Source organism: Tachypleus tridentatus, chromosome 6 (assembly GCF_004210375.1).
Source record: "Tachypleus tridentatus isolate NWPU-2018 chromosome 6, ASM421037v1, whole genome shotgun sequence".
Classification (NCBI taxonomy): domain Eukaryota; kingdom Metazoa; phylum Arthropoda; class Merostomata; order Xiphosura; family Limulidae; genus Tachypleus; species Tachypleus tridentatus.
In genome coordinates this window covers 73,901,656-73,918,654 of record NC_134830.1, presented here as the reverse complement: position 1 = coordinate 73,918,654, position 16,999 = coordinate 73,901,656, and the positions used below count along the sequence as shown (strand labels likewise).

Sequence of the window (16,999 nt, the reverse complement as noted above, 5' to 3'; positions counted from 1 at the left end):
ATAGGATTAACAGAGACTGCCCCAAAACAGATGAAAGACATTCTAAATCCTTAAAATCAAGAGAAAATCTATATGATGATAAGCTATGGCAAATTGAACCAAAGCATGTGGAGGGAAAGGCATGCAAATGCCCTCTCTCAAGAGAGACCAATATGCTCTTTATAAAATATAATGTCTTTAGGGAAAATGAAATATTATATTGCAAAACTTGTTTTAAAAAGACTGAAGTAGGCTTAGCAGATTCTGCAATAGAGGTCTGAGAAGAAAAGGCAATGATAGGTGAAGGGACACTAACAAAGTATAGGTCACCTAAGCAGGTTTGGCAGTTGCTAGAGGTAGGCAAACAGCACTATAAGAAGGTAGAGTGGACCCTGAACCACAGTGATCCTCACAAACTAAATAAATGTAAGTATAAACTATAATGAATTACAAATATGAAATTATTCATGTAATGTAAATTTAATTGAGTATATAGTGAAATAAACATGTATAAAATGTTATGTACTGAAGAAAACAAGATATTTAACCTAATTATCAATTTACCTGTAAGATGAACTACAAATCAACCAAAAATAACACACACTTCTAAAGCCTAATCAAACTGTGCAAGACAAAGTATATCACTCTAAGGTAAAACTTCTAATCAAATGACAATAATAATACATACATACAATATTGAAAAAAACTTTGTGCAGACCCCAGTTTCAGGATCAATATGAAGTACAAGAACATAAAAAAAATAAAATAAAATACACATTATATTGTAAAATTAAAAAGAGTACTGACACTAACATGTATATATGAGGTTTTGAAGAAAATACATTACGATTAACTTAATTTACAACTTAACTGTAAAATGAATTACAGGTAATCCTAAAATAACAGACCTACCCATGTTAAGCCTAACCTAACATTATAGGACAAAGGATACAACTATACTCTAATTTCAAACCAGAACCTGACTGTGAGTATGACCAAACTAAATAAACTTGTGTTATTGAGCCCAAATAACTACAGATGACATCAACAGTAAAAATACTCAAAAACCATAACAGCATAATGCCTTTCTTTCCAAAGTTAGCAGACTGTATTTTAAAATGTACAGGCCCCCAAACTTAACTCAAGGCCTGACAAATGTCAGTTCACTGATTGATCAATCACCCAATGAAATAAAGCCAATAATTCTCCAGTCAAGAACCACCAGGTAAAAGCTATGTAAAAGTACTGACAGAAGATAAATCCTCTGAAGTGGTTACCAAAAAGTTACAAAAAAATGAAAAGTAAAAGAAAATTTATTATAAAGAAATCTTTCATAAGCAGGTAAAAATATAATTTAACTATGGAATAATTTACAAATATCACAATTTTACAGTAAATATAAATTTTGTTCAAAAATTGATACAAAAACCAAACATACATAAAGTGAGTATAAACTGAGCATCTGAACACAAGCACTACCAAATGAAAAGTGACAAGAAGAAATGCACAGAGGGATCTACAAGTCACATGGCACTACTACTGGTGGAGATTTATCACAATAATTTGCGTGCAAAAATATAAGTTAAACCATATGAACTGAGTGGTGTATGGGAGGAAAAGGCATGTGACATGCAAATAAATGTTTGTAAATAGAGGTCAGCACTGAATGAGAACAGCAGTGAGGTACCTTGTCAGAAAGTGATACTTGGCTTTTTTTTCATATTTCTTTTTAAATTATTAAAATAAAACAAATAATATTAACATCAGAGTCAAAAACTACAATTTGATGTTAATTTCACTTATATAATTTAATTTTTTTTAAATAACTCTCTGAAAGGTAATAACATGCACTTTTTAACCTGCCTGCAGCAAAAGGGTTAAAGTGCAGAAAAATAGAACCATTAATTAACTCTTTCACCTTTGCTCACCCCTAGAGGTTAAAGTGCACATTTGGAATGTTATTTTCAAAATGTTTATTAAATAACATGTTTAAAACTTACATCAAAGAGATTGGCATCAAAACATAGATTATAATTTATATTTAAAATTATATATGTTTTAATACTTGTAATTTAAGAGGAAATGTAAAGAAAAAAGTTTAAGTATTGGTTTTTGTGTGTCACATAACACGTCCAGTTGTCTTATTGCTCAGCTTCTATTCTATTACGCCAACCACACAACATTAAAAGTATGTACCATATTAGAAACTCAAATTTGAGACATACACAAGAAAACTATAAATTAAGAATCTCCAAACTCTATGATTTGCTGACATATCAATATATTAAGGAAATCTACTAAGGTAGTTCTGCACTTCAAATCAATCATTTGAAAGTTCTTAACTAGTACCACCTACTACTAAGTTGCTGTTTATAACTAACAAAAAGAAAAGTTTCCCTCTATGTTATTCTGACAATTGTTTATAAGTGACTTCAAAATGAAAAATAATTTTGTTGAAACTACAGATGTGTGATCAATAAGTAATTTCTATGAATATGAATGGAATTTTTTTCAACCCACATATATTTTACTTAAGAGACCCTAGTAAATTACAGGGATTTTAAGGATACTAATACTGTAATTCGATGTTTTTGTTTTCAAAAGTTAATGTTTGTAGCCTACAAAAATTATCTCTAGGAAACATAAGCCACTTAGTCCAATGTTATGTTCTTGGAACAAGGGCATGTATTGATAACACTTTTCTGTTTTGCACATGGGTTATTGCTCTCTAGGGTGTTGTGCATATTAAGGGATGCTGCACAAAGACAGGCTCAGGCAGTCTGTGATATGAGCTTAATTTACAGTGGGTTTAACCTTAGATGTTGAAAGTAAAATAAACAGAAAATTTATGGGATATGTTTAACAGCTGAAACTCTCAGGGTACATACTTTGAAACCTCTTGATTAATAATGAAGAAAAAAAGACACTGCTGCTCATTTTATTTCTGATTTTACAACTTCTCTTTCATTATATTTGATGAATTTTTTACAGGCTAAAGAATTAATAAATCTAATAACATAAAAAATAAAGTTTCACTGAAAAAGTTATATATTTATTTAAGAAGATCTATAGGTCATACAAGTGAAATATGAGATTTTTGAGACAAAGAAAAGTTTTTTGAACCACAAAATAAAAATTACTTTGCTCTCATACTAGTTCAAAAATAATCAACAATTCACGAACAAATATTAATAAAAAATTTTTAATTAAAAAAATCTGATTTTTCATTTGCAAAAGCCTTGTAATATTCACTAAAAGTCTACCAAGTTTTGTGAAGATACACTGCATATATTAGAAGTTACTAGTATGTAAACTGTAAGGAAGACAAATAGTTACGAGTAAGGTCCAATGGCCCTGGGCAGCGACCGTACATTTAATGAGTTACTTAGATAAAAGTTCAATGCAATACAAAATGATTATATAAAAAAATAATAACTTTTAGTCAAACAAAAATATACATGTATTCATGATGTAAATGTTTACCTTGGTGTACAGTATCTGTATATTTGATCTATAAAGATTAATACAGAGCAAACTAAACACTGAGCCATAACAAATAAACAACTATACAAGATTTTAACAGAAATTAAAGGTCAGAACTTAAGTGAATAACACCAATTAACCCTTTCCGTACAGGCTCAGAATAATATACAAGAGTTCATCTATACATTTACACACTAAGTATTTACACTATAACTTTTCGTACAGCACGTGTACTTTTGCAAAGTTTGGGAGATTTTTAGTAAAGATTACAAGTATTTTGTATACAAAAAATCAGATTTTTTAATGAAATACTTTTACTAAAGATTTCTTTGAGAAAATTGAGTATTTTTCATTGTACAAGTGCAAAATGATTTCATGTTATGATTAAAAAAACAATTCATCCCAAAAATATCTAACATAATTTGTGTAATCTCTAGAACCTCCTAAATAAATTTCAAATGTTTGTTTTGATTAAGACTTTATATTTCATGTTATTTTCTATACTCTTAACTCTGTAGGGTCTGTCACTTGACCAACTTCATAACCGTCATAACAAAATTAGGATATAAATATGTGTTTTTCATGCTAGAAAGACTACATGTTATAACACAAAAATACAAGTGTTTAGTCTAAATAGCTTAAGTCTCATCAAGCTATATATTTACATACATATTTATTATTTTCTATTATACTGACCTTCCAGTTGTATCTAGCTGACATTAGCTAACTTGCATTGATGAGGTGCACGGACACTCATGCTACGTATCGAGTGATATAAAACTGACCTTTAGTCTTCCATGTCTTGGCTGTGTTTTAGTGGACTAGTATTTTGTAATATAGTCACATTTCAATTATTATACAGTATACATATGTATATAGATTATTAGTATATAGAAATAAATTATTAAACTTATTTTTCTTAAAATACAGAACAATAAATCAAGCAAACAATTACTTCTTCTCGCTACAACCTTTGTACTCGGGTGTTGCAGAACACAGATGGCTAAGCCTTTTTAAAATGTTGCACATGGAGGATTTCAAACTTTTTTTTAGGTTTCATATACACAGTTGAATAACCAAAAATTCATAAACAACTATAGTGATACACAGAATTCTACCATATTTTATTAAGCTTAATAACTAAAATGAATTTAGATTTTAAAAAACATGAATCTTCAAGCAAACTGACAACACAACCTACCACCTTGAAATCGTGGATCCAAAGAAAGTAGTCGACTTTTCACAAATTAAAATAGCTTTCCCCAATCAGCATAATATCCGAAACGTGAATACTTTCATATTATGTGAAAATAGTAGCTCTGAAAAAATTTCACACGATAGCAGTGCAAATGAATAGGAATTGATATGGCCTAGCTTTTGTATTTAAACAAAATAATTTTGATGCAATATTTGATTATAAAAAAGTTTGTAGGTAAACAAATATTGTTCAGCCATTTTTAATTAATGCTTCAAATAGTTTAGTAGTGAACAGCAATAATTCATTTCTATAAGTAATTACTTACGAACCTTTTAAACCATAAAAACATTACATATCATATATAATTATTTTTATACCAAAAATACCACACTTACCAACAAAAGGTGATTTAATTTTCTTCAAGTCCTCTGTCATGTGGGAATTCCCATGAAATAAACCTGATAATATAATGTAAAAATTTCTAACATCCTGTTAATAAGAATGATTTTTAAGTAAACAAAAGATGGATTTCATAATACTTGTGTAAAATCTTTTAAGTGCACAAAGATTGCTTTTATATACTTTACTGATGAGATATAATAGTTATACAATTGCTGTAAAACTGAATAAATAAAATATCCACAAAATGTGAATGGGAACTAAAATATTAAAACATTTGGCTCATTTCATTTTAATTTCTAGTAAAACTCTGTCTACTACCAGGTCGAATGAACAACACCTGACAAGTGTTTTGTAACAAAGAAGTTCTTAGAATTTTTAGAGTGAATAAGTGTCTTGATTTTTCAGTTTCTGATGTCACTGTTCTAGAAACAAGTTGGGGAGTCAACACAAGTCTTCCTAAATTTTTTTGTCTTAATTCTACAAATCTAGAAAAGCTTTCAGTTTATGTATTTTTTAAAATCACCATTCACCACTTAACTATAAATCAGAACATAATGCAATATTTATTGTTAATACACAAAAGTACATGGTTGGATAGTTTTTAGGAAGAAATTCTTCCACATAACTTTTTTACATGCAACTAAAAACACTACTTATGTTAACAAAAATAAAATTGAAATAAAACTGTCTAAGTCAGTCAGCACTATGCCATTTATTAATAAGATTTAGCACATATAAAATATAATCTGGTAACTAATATTATTTTAATAATAAATAAGTTTTATAAAGCATTTTCTCAAAATTATTCCTATGTTTACAAAATTTCTGAATCTGGTTTTGGTAAAGTGATAAGAAAACAAATGATGTTAGAGAATAGAACAGTCTGCCATATATAGAACATGCAATAAACCTATAAAACTATTGTTCAAGATATACTTTTTCATCCACCTTTGAGAACTATAAAATAGTGGACACAAAACATGTTACACCATCTTCTTGATTAACTGTATTTACACACTTTAATAGTTATAATTTGTAAGATGATTCCTCACAAACAGATTTATATTTTGAACATTTGTATCATTTTTCTATACTAAAACTGTTAGTAAAAGCATAAAGAAAGTATTATTTTGAAACCAAGTCATTCTATAATTTCCCAACTACTAATTACAAGATTCATTGTCAGAAATGATAGTGTTAAACTATTAGTAAAATTCAATCCATGTAGCTATAAAATGTACCTGTGATACTTTTCTAAAAAGATCTCTTGTTATTTCTTTACTAGTACAATCACAACCTGAATTTGATATTGTTTAGCTCTTTAAAACAGCTGCAAACACACTTCAGCATCCATCATAATAGTAGAAAGCAGTATGATCATACGTCTCAAATAACAATTAATAAACTGCATATCGAATATTGCAACTGCACTTAAAAATTTAATATACTTTTATAAAATTTCAATAAAGTTTTACACATTTAAAAATATCTATCAAAACTGAACTTACCACTAAGCTTTGTTTCTTTATATTCTTTCCAATTTGGCTTCTATAATAAAATAATCTTTTTTTTATTACTTGTAATGTAGATGCAAGTCAAATACCTATATACTATACAATAAACTAAGTCTTTCAAGAGTATAAAGTGCATCAGCAACACAATAATATTAAAGGTTTTTGTTCAACAACAGCAGCTTTTCTACTGACAAAAAATATCTAAATATCCTTGTGAAACACATCTATAATAAATTATATATGTCATAAAATATTACATCTTTTATATTTCTTACCACTACATTCTTAATCTTATCTCTTAGGGATTTCAAGGATTAAAAACGTGTACAAAAACAGTATTTCAACTGCACTATATTAAACATATTCATTGCCTGCAACACATTTTCCTCAATCTAAAACTCTGAGCCAACTGGGATACAATGAATACAAGCTGACAAATCATGATTATAATTAAATAAACTTGTTATAAGACACTATGTTAGGCCTATTATATTTTAAACACTACATTTTTAATGCAATTCTTTAGGGATTTTCTAGAATTAGGAGAGTATACAATAATAGTATTTCAACCATGCAATACTTGTAACATGCATTGCCAACAACATATTTTGCTCAATGCTTCACCAGCAAAAGTCATTCAAACCACAATAACTGTTGATGTAGTAAATGTCTTATATCATAGTATTCCAAACACTACTATGTTCATTGTATCCAATACAACCTAAAGAAGTCTAAGCTACACAAAGCACATCATCAGAGATGGATATGACAAATACAGTCTGGTTGAAATACTATAACTGTACATTATTCTATTTCTTGAAAATTATTGAGGACCAGACTTAAGATCTAGTGCTAATTTTTTTTTAATAAAATAGAGCCAATATAATGGCTTATGACAAATATAAACAATTATAATCATGTTTCCAGTGATAAAGTGATCATTTACCAGTCTCAAAATAAAGTTCAGAATCAACATTATTTATGTGAATTTTTCAAATTCATTTAATATTTTTACCAATCATTTAACAATGAGGGGATTTTCAGTCATGTATTTTTTATTAAACAATGCCTTAATGTTCTTCCATAACCAAGCACTTTTATAATTTAAGGTTTGCCAAGAAATAACATACACTAACTTTTAAAACATTTATATACAATCTTAATGTTTAAACATAACTTCAACTACACAAGTATTATTTTCAACTTTTATATATATACAAATACTTCAATAATCCAAACTACAAATATTTTACCTCTTTTGACTGTAAATCTGTTACTTCAAGAGGTTCTTCATTACTGTCATCAAAATCTACTACTTGCCAATCCTTTCCAATTAATTTCTCTAAATCTTCATCCCACTGTTTAATATCCTCTTCATCATCTGCTTCAACGTGTTCTTGAACAATCCCATCATCAGTAGTCATATTATCACTTTCACCTTTAGTGTCAATTTCACTTCTAATTTTCATATCATCTGGATTTTCATCAACAGATTTTGCAAGCACTTCATCTTTCCATTTTTCTTTTCTTTTATTAACATCTTTGCCATCCAATTTTACTTTAGAACTGTCTTTAGAAAATCCTAGATTAGTAGGCAGTTCAGCATAACATATTCCAAGGTTAAACTTATCTTTATTTTCCTTCCATTCAATCATGTCACTTATCTCATTATCTAACACTAATGACTTTCTTTCTAAATCGTTCTGTTCACAAGAATTTTCAAAATTTGTCATCACTATTATTTCTGCTCTTTTTGTTGTTATTAACTTATTACTATTTTCTCCAACTAAATCTGGATTAATTGTGCTGCACAAAGTTGATGCAGATTTCATGCTTGAATTCAGTGTAACCTGAGAAGAATACTTTTCTAGCTCATTTTTGCCCTTAGACTGAAATGTTGAAAATTTCTCTCTCACTGGAGGAATATGATCACTAACAGTAACATCTGAAATTTGCATATTCGTGACTGTACTTGTGCTAACTTCATTTGGTTTTCTACCATCTATTTTATTTTCGTTTGTATGGGTACTTGCTGTTAACACGTTATCCCCAGAACTGAAAACAGAAGTACCATGTAAAGGCTCATTTCCATCACTTTTCAAAGCTAAGCCACATAATTCATTACTGTGTTCATCAGACAGCATGTCAGTAATTATGTAGGATAATTCACAATCTGGTTGTTCATTAAGATTTTCATTATCATCTATATCTGAAAGTACAACAAAAACATCATCTGATACTGAATGTGTTTCTGATTTTTTTGATGAAGACCTGGTACAGACAGTCTGATTTTTTCTCTTTCTAACACCTCTTCGCATTCTCTGACATCTCTTTTTCCTCGATTGTGAATTTTGTCGTCTTCCAACCATTCTATTTTTGGGAGAACTACAACAGTTAACTCCAATATTACAGCAATACGTTTACACTGCACAATAAAAGACAAAAACTCAAAAAAAACAATGATTACATATACAATTTTTTTTAGAAAATTATCAACAGCTCTTAAAGAAAATTATTAAAAAAATGTAATTGATAAACTGGAGTAATAAAGAATATTAACCATATATTTCTGTCATAGTGGCTTCACAGATAGATCTAGCTTACACAATTCTTAAATTCAAAAATATAAAGCTCCAATAATATTAAAATATTAATATCATATACAGTTCCTTTTCCTTGGAAATACGTGTAATGTATTTTCTGAAATAGTATAATGTGATACCAATGTTGTTTTAGCTTACAGTGTATACTGAATTTTAAATATAGTTTTCATGACTCACATTTCCTGTCAATACACTAATTGGACAATAATTTCATCCAGTTATGCTTATTCAGTGAGAAATATTTTTTTTTGTTCAAAAGCAAATTTATAAATAGATGGTTAACTACATGAATCAGCTAGGAAAAAAATTATTATTTTTAAAAATACAGAGAATAATGTAATCTCAAATCAAACTCAGAAAAACAGAAATTCAGCTCATGTCAGTAAAGTACCAGTACAACCCAAAAACTCAAGAATATCTCAAAATGTCTTTGGCAGGCTCTTCATGCTGTGGCATACTTACCATGTCTCTTTTACAATAGATTTACCATTATACATTTGTTTTAATGCCTATGCTTGTTCGAGTATAGTTTTCTTTTTTGCATATGATGTATATTGTTGGCTGTGTATTGCACAAGTCCTGTCTGTTCTATAAATTTCGAGAAGATTCTTTAGAGTAAAAATCAACATTTGTTTTATGAAAACATCAGAGGGTTTTGAACATTGTTGAAACTTTGAGAAACTTGCATGATTTGTATAAAAGCAGTTAGCCAATAGACAGAAGATTATTATAAGTCAACTACAGTCAGTGTGCTATAGACCTGAGAACTATAATTGTAATTAATGCATATTAATTGGAAAACTACAGAAACAAACCAAGAACATTATAAACCATTCAATTTCAGTGAATTAATTTGAATGTTACCATTTCTTCAAGAACATCAAATACTTTTGCCATGAAAAGTAAAGGTGTAAGACCAAACAAGAAAAGAGCTATCGAGCATTTCCATTGAGAGAAGTATACCTGTGTATCAACATAAAAGACAAAAGTAATTTGCACCTCATGGACCTGGGCTGTTGATAACATATTAAGTTTCACACCAGATATGACTCAGTATTGTTTGTTTGTAAAACTCTTGTATATAATATACATAATATTTATTTGTAATAACTATTAGTAATACCATTGTTATAAATTATATTATTTCTATATTAAAATAACTGTTATTGTGTGTATCAATCTTATTAACAAATACCATAAATTTGATACATATTAGCATTTAATTAACTTCTGAATTAAAATTAAAATTTCTGGCTGTATGAAATTGTAATACATAACCTATGTAACATAAGAAATCAAAGACTCGTCCAAGATAAATTATGTGTAACTTTTAAGATTTTGGCTTTAAATGCTTTAAAAATTAAGTAGCAAAATGTTTCAGAATACATAATAATCACACACTCAATCTTTAAAATTAGGGCAAAAACCCACTGACAAAAATATGATGCTAATAAGTGCATTAACCAGGACAAAATTGTTTTCTTTTCCTGAAAATATTCTTCCACATAAAAACACTTGGTACCAAAGTATGATACAAGGCAAGTGTTTTCACAAAGACTTGTAAAAACTACCTATATGGTTTTTTTAAGACTTGATTTTATGTTCTTATGTTAGTTTACAACATGTTATTAGCACAGATAGCCCTCATGTAGCTTTGCATGAAATTCAAAACAAAAACAAACACGTTATTATATCGAAATAAATAAATAATGTGTTATTTTCATACCTTCCTAATATTTTTTTAGATTATATAGATGACTCTTACCCTGTTAAAATTTACTTGTTCCCCTAGTCTTATTATTCTCACTGTTAAATATGGAAAAACAATGCATCAATACTATCAATTCCTTTTGCAATCTTAATTATCTCAATAAGATTCACCCTGACTCTTTCTTAGCTGTAAATGACTTCTTCCCTGCCAGAATTTATATTTGTGACCTCTAGCTCTTACATAATCACTGCTACATATCCATAAAGATGATGCATCAACACCATCAATTCCATTTACAATCTTAAACACTTAAATTCTTAAATACAGATCCCCTGTAACTCTTCTTTTTCAACATAAAACAGTTTGAGAGATTTCACCCTCTCCTCACATGACATCTCCATCTCAGACAACATTTTACTAATCCTTCTCTCAACCCTTTCCAACAAATCAGTCTTTCCTTTGGTAAGAAGTCTAAGACTGAACACAATTTTTTAAATGTAGCCTTAACAGTCATCTACATAATGAAATGATAACCTCTTTAGACTTGTATTAAATATTTCTGTACATACAAGCTAAAAATCCTACTTGTCCTACCACTAGAAAATCACACTTCTTGAATGGCTTTAAACAGGCTAATCAACTTTTACATCAAAACCCCTTTCTTTCTGCAATACTGTTAAGATTATTCTCATTCATACTATACTTACAATTCAAATTATGATAACCCACATGCATTATCTTGCATTTATTATAATTAAAACCCATCTGCCAATTCAATAAATGATCTAGATCCTTTTGTAATGCAGTAGAATCTTCTTCACAGCCAGCAACATCCAAGACCTTAATATAATCTGCAAATTAAAGTACTTTATTGACCATTCCTTCATCTGTCTCATTAATGTGAATCAAAAAGACCAAAGGTCCCAAGTCTGAGCCTTGACACTCTCCACCTTGTCAAATGCTTTCTTAACATCCAGATACGCCAAATCTACACCTTTACTTTCATCAAAATAAATAGCAACCTTTTCAGAAAATGTCAAAAGATTTGAAAAGTCTTTCCCTTAGTGAAACTATTTTGAGAATCCAATAAAATTCTAAATTTTCTTACACATATCTTTATCAGACTTTCAAAATCTTTTTGCACAAATGATGTAAGACTAACAAGTCTATAATTAATGGGACTATTTTGATCACCTACCCTGAAAATAAGGGTTACATTACCTAACTCCCAATTACTATGATACTTGCCCATTATTCAATGACTGACAAAAAACAGTAGTACATGTAAACAGCTCAGGTATCCAATCTTAAACCTCCTTCAAAACTGGGGATATATCATTTGGCCCAGGAAACTTACTGTTTCTTAAACTTCCCTTTTCTTTTTTTCTTAACCAGCCTAGAATTAATGCAGTCATTTGATGTAGAATAATGCTTAAATCTTTTAGAAAAAAACAAAACTTAATATCCCAGCCACCTTAACTCATTAAGTACTAGCCTTCCTTTACCATCCCTCAAGGATTTCACCCCTATTTTAACATTTTGTTTACCATTAATATATTTAAATAGATTCTATTATCTTTTACATTTTCAGTCAACCTTTTCTCATACATCCTTTCTGACATCCTAATTTTCTGTTTCACCAATTTTCTTGGCATTCTAAGTCTCCTTTCAAATTACCAATCAATTTATATTTCTTAAATTTATAACTTTCTTTAATTTCTTTTCTTAAACTGTTAATGTGCCAACCTGGTTTTTCACTTGCAGCTAACCTTTACTTTCCAAGTACATAAATAAGAGTTGGCTTCAAGATTATCACTTTTAATTTAGTTTAGAGGATGAAACAGCCAAGATGGACCAATATGTTCAATGTTGTTCCAAAAACACTGATGTATCAACAATTTATTTATTTCTGTTTTTCTATATCATACCTAATATTGTATTTTCCTCATATTTCTTATGGTATACGTTTCATTTTTAAAGTGATCAATTTATATTCTGTATTCATTTTAAGTTTGATATGTTTAATAACTTTAATACCAGATGTCATTTATTGTTACAATTGTTGCCTATATTGCCATTAATAAAATACTCTCACAATAAACGAATTTCTATTACTTAATACATTGTGTGTTATCCAATGAACACATGAAAGCTCTGTTAAGAGGGCCAAAAGCTCACAAATAAAAGTATTTTACCATGAAGTCTAGGTATAATTCTAAATATTAATTTATTATGCTATAATTCTTTAAAAGTTACTGTTCACAGTTAGTACCTATGTAATATAACATTAATAACACTGCTCACTGTTAATCATTTTACATTTGTTATACAGGGTGGCCCGTAAGTCCCTAACCATCCAGATATCTTATGTATCCAATATATCTGTGTGCTGTCTCTCATTCTCGCTGCATAATATTATGCGACGCCATGTTCTGTGAGATATTTTCCTCGACATGGGCTTACATCAGCCATATTTCTCTGAGAAAAAAGAAAACTTTATAATACATGCGTAATTGAATACAACATAATAACATATGGATGGGTAGGGGCTTACGGGCCACCCTGTAGAATAAATTGGCTTTAGGCCTAGTTTTTGTTCCGATCGTTATACGATTCCATTTCCATTGTACAAGAGAGACGTATTTAAATAACAATTGTTGAGTGTCAGAAATTACGGGGTGCACTAAATATCATCTATGATTAGCTTACCTAATATGATTAAAAATCACGCGGCTTCTTACGCTTAATTCTCGATAATCGTATTAATATCATTCACTTCTTAAAATTTCTAAATACCCATTACATCACGTTCCCGACTCCTATAATACAACGTCTTGTCAATAAACGTTCGAATAGTATTAATTTGCTAATTTTCCTCTGTTGTTGGTTGATATTTTTAAAATTAAATTTATGTAATATTATTGTCAATAGCCAACAGAGTAAATAAAAGCTCCACTGCTGTGTCAGTACTTGCATTTCTTAGATATATTTTTAATTAAATGTAGAATTTCTATTCAAGGCGACTGTTGCTTTTCTGTTAAAATGAAATAAGCTTCATGCACAAAGACACACACACTATTAATTTGATCAATTAGAGTATAATATTAGAGAATGATCTGGAGAAATAACACTGATATAGTTTTGGAATCCGTTGCTTTCCTTTCTTCGACAGACTTTTTATCATATTTTTTCCTTGTAAATGTCTTTACCAAGATCTCCTCTTTTAGGACTATAGTTTTTCTTTTAAAATTTTCTGTCACGAAGTGTTTAATTTCATTCTTTGTTTTCTCTCTTTCTTCCTCTTTCTTTATTTTACTCTACTTTACATATGTATGTTTAATTAAAAACAGCATAGCTCACGTACCATTACCGCATAATCAAACTCTGTCTTTTGGGCTGTAGATATGTTTGTTTGTTTTTTTAAAAAGTGACAGTTACATTCGGTTAGCAGCCTGAATTGTAGATGTGTACTGTTGACTAGTTTCTTTCTTTCGAGTGTATTATAATTAGGGAGACAGTACAAGTCACCTTTGTGTATCTTTGTGCGAATATCCGAAACTAGCTAACTAACTAAAATCAGACATAATCATTGTTTCATTATGTTTCTGTTATGTGCAACCAAGGATTAAATGTGCTGTGGCAGTTTAAATCCCCACGTTCTACCATCAAAAATATAGTTTTATTAAGATACATTGAAATTTGTTTACACAGTTGTTTTGCATTTACTTAACATGTTTATATATACATATATAAAGACGAACTTGATTGTAAGCCAGGTTTGGTCATCACCTCAGGCTAAGATTACATGCTACTGTGGAGATTTCAGTGAACCTACGCTCTCGGCCCAACTTCAGCATTGTATACTTTAGAGATGTAGATCACACCCAAGTGAGCAGGATATGAACAATTACTTGTATTGAGAGAAAATTACCTCTTGAAAATTTTACTGGAAAGGACCACTGATATAAATAATGTATATCGCGGAATAACAGATATGAGCTTTTACATTAATTCTGCGTTGGTGGAGTTAAAATAGTGCTTTTATTTCTTCTCCATGATTCGAAAATGTATACATAATATCGAAGTGTCAGCCAGATACATTAAAAAGAATTAATTGTATTGAACTTATTTTTCTTTTCCCTTTTGTACACTTGTGTTTGCGTCTTTCCTTTAGTGTTCATATTTAATTTATTATTTGCATGCTACAAGGTGGTACCATGTGTTTTCTATCTCCTTAGTTGACATGTAAATTTGTTCATTAAATTTCTATTTTTCTTCCATTTTAGTTTGAAGGTGGTAAGTTGTTCAAGTAAACAGATGTTAAGTTTCATTCTTGCTAGCTTTGTCTGGAACCTTGTCTGCTAATTAAGATTTAATTGCATTTATTTCGGGGAAAATATCATATGGCATCCAGGAATAAAAATATATATACTTTTGTCAACGAATCAATTAATGATTCGACCTGCCTTAGCACTCGAAAATCAGTGGATGAAGGTTAAGGTAATAAGACATTTTGTGTGCAAACCTGGATTATATTGTTGTTTTTCTTATTATTATTAAAAACAAGCTATATCTGTTAAGCAGCTTTCAATGGGATTTTTCTTTATTAAAAACGTTTAGTACATTTATAAATTTTGGTAAGAAATTTGATATAACATTTCTTTTGAGTTGTTTATAAGATTTTACATTGTTTTTATTTGATAAATTAAAACTTATTTTTAAATACTGTTTTATCTTTCCTCTTACTTGCATTTTCTAGATGCATTTAGTTTTTAGTTACCTTAAAGGAAAGAGACGACACACACTGGACTGGTGAAACAAAGAGCTAATAAATAAAGTTCCACTTTCTTTATTTCTCTTGTCAGTCCTATGCACACAAAACAGACCCATGTGCCATTGTTTCATTTTTTATTTATTGCTATGTTTCTTTCATTATTTATCAATAAAGGTTATTTTTGTACACCTTCTTTGATTCGACTCTTTCTTTCTGATAAACTCAGTTAGACAGATAGATAATAGATACACGTCGTGTAACTTGGTATCATTTGAACCTCTAATTAAATAACCCTAACTCATTATTCTGACGGAAATTTACGAGTTAGAAAATACCACAGTGCTGTAAAAGATATAAAATTTTAGTGCGATAACAAAAGAATGTCATTGTTGTGCGAATCTTTTTTCTTTCCAAGAAAGTGAACAGTCAAACTTGTAAATACTTTACTAAAGTACACTAATATAAGCATTTATGGAGATGGCTTTGTCCACAGGATGGCAGGTGTATGATTTAAAGGAATAAATGTGGGGCCAAACAAAACGACTTGCAGGAAAAAAGCAAAATCTTGGGAAATCTTCCCATGGATCTTAAACTTTCACCAATATTGTAAAGGTCCCTCTCAACCATCACTTTGTTGCTATGAGGAAAGATGGCCCTCTGGAGTACTCAAAAGACCTTATGAACTTCAATCACCGGAAAATGAGCTTAGGTAAGATATAGATCGTTTTGGTGACATGCTATCTTAGAGAAAGAGATAAAAACTGTAGTGAGAGAGCTATGTTTTCTACTGGTGTAGAAAGTAAAACAGACTACTCGTTTAGTGTAGTAGATGTTATTTAACTGCGAATTTCTATATATACTTTTTCTGATGCCATATAACAGGAGTGGAACGACTTGTGCAAATGATGCAGTCCCCTAACAGTCCATAACTAGTTACTATGTATCTCAAGATGGCTGGTATGGGTATTAAAAATTTATTTAAAATAAAGTTGGTTTGTTTTGAATTCCTACAAAGCTACTCGAGAGATATCTGCGCTAGCCGTCCCAAATTTAGTAATGTAAAACTAGAGGGAAGGCAGCTAGTCATCACCACCCACTGCCAACTCTTGGGATACTCTTTTACCAACGATAGTGGGATTGACCGTAACATCATAACACCTCCACGGCTGAAAGGGCGAGTTTGTTTGGTGTGAAGGGAATTCGAACCGGCGACCCTAGGATTACGAGTCGAGTGCCTTAACCACCTGGCCAAGTCAGGCCATTAAAGTAAAGTAAAGAAAAACGTTTCGAACTTCTTAGGTTATCTTCAAGTTAACAAAGAGAGAGTTCACAAAA

The 16,999-nt window shown here is 29.9% G+C and overlaps 1 protein-coding gene across 2 annotated transcripts in view; it reads right to left on the bottom strand.

Annotated features, from left to right (window-relative positions):
* Positions 1 to 13,890, bottom strand: part of LOC143252809 (uncharacterized) — a 60,199-nt gene extending 46,309 nt beyond the window's left edge. Inside the window, exons 1-4 of one of the 2 annotated variants that reach the window (XM_076505529.1) lie at positions 13,600 to 13,890; positions 7,830 to 8,946; positions 6,571 to 6,610; positions 5,056 to 5,118 (exon numbers count right to left, since the gene is read on the bottom strand). In XM_076505529.1, coding sequence (XP_076361644.1) covers positions 5,056 to 5,118; positions 6,571 to 6,610; positions 7,830 to 8,945 — 1,219 coding nt within the window. In that variant the 5' untranslated portion in view covers position 8,946; positions 13,600 to 13,890. Of the gene's footprint in view, positions 1 to 5,055; positions 5,119 to 6,570; positions 6,611 to 7,829; positions 8,962 to 13,599 lie in introns of both variants that reach the window. The other variant, XM_076505530.1, reaches the window with a different exon arrangement.
* Between the last annotated feature and the right edge of the window lie 3,109 nt (positions 13,891 to 16,999).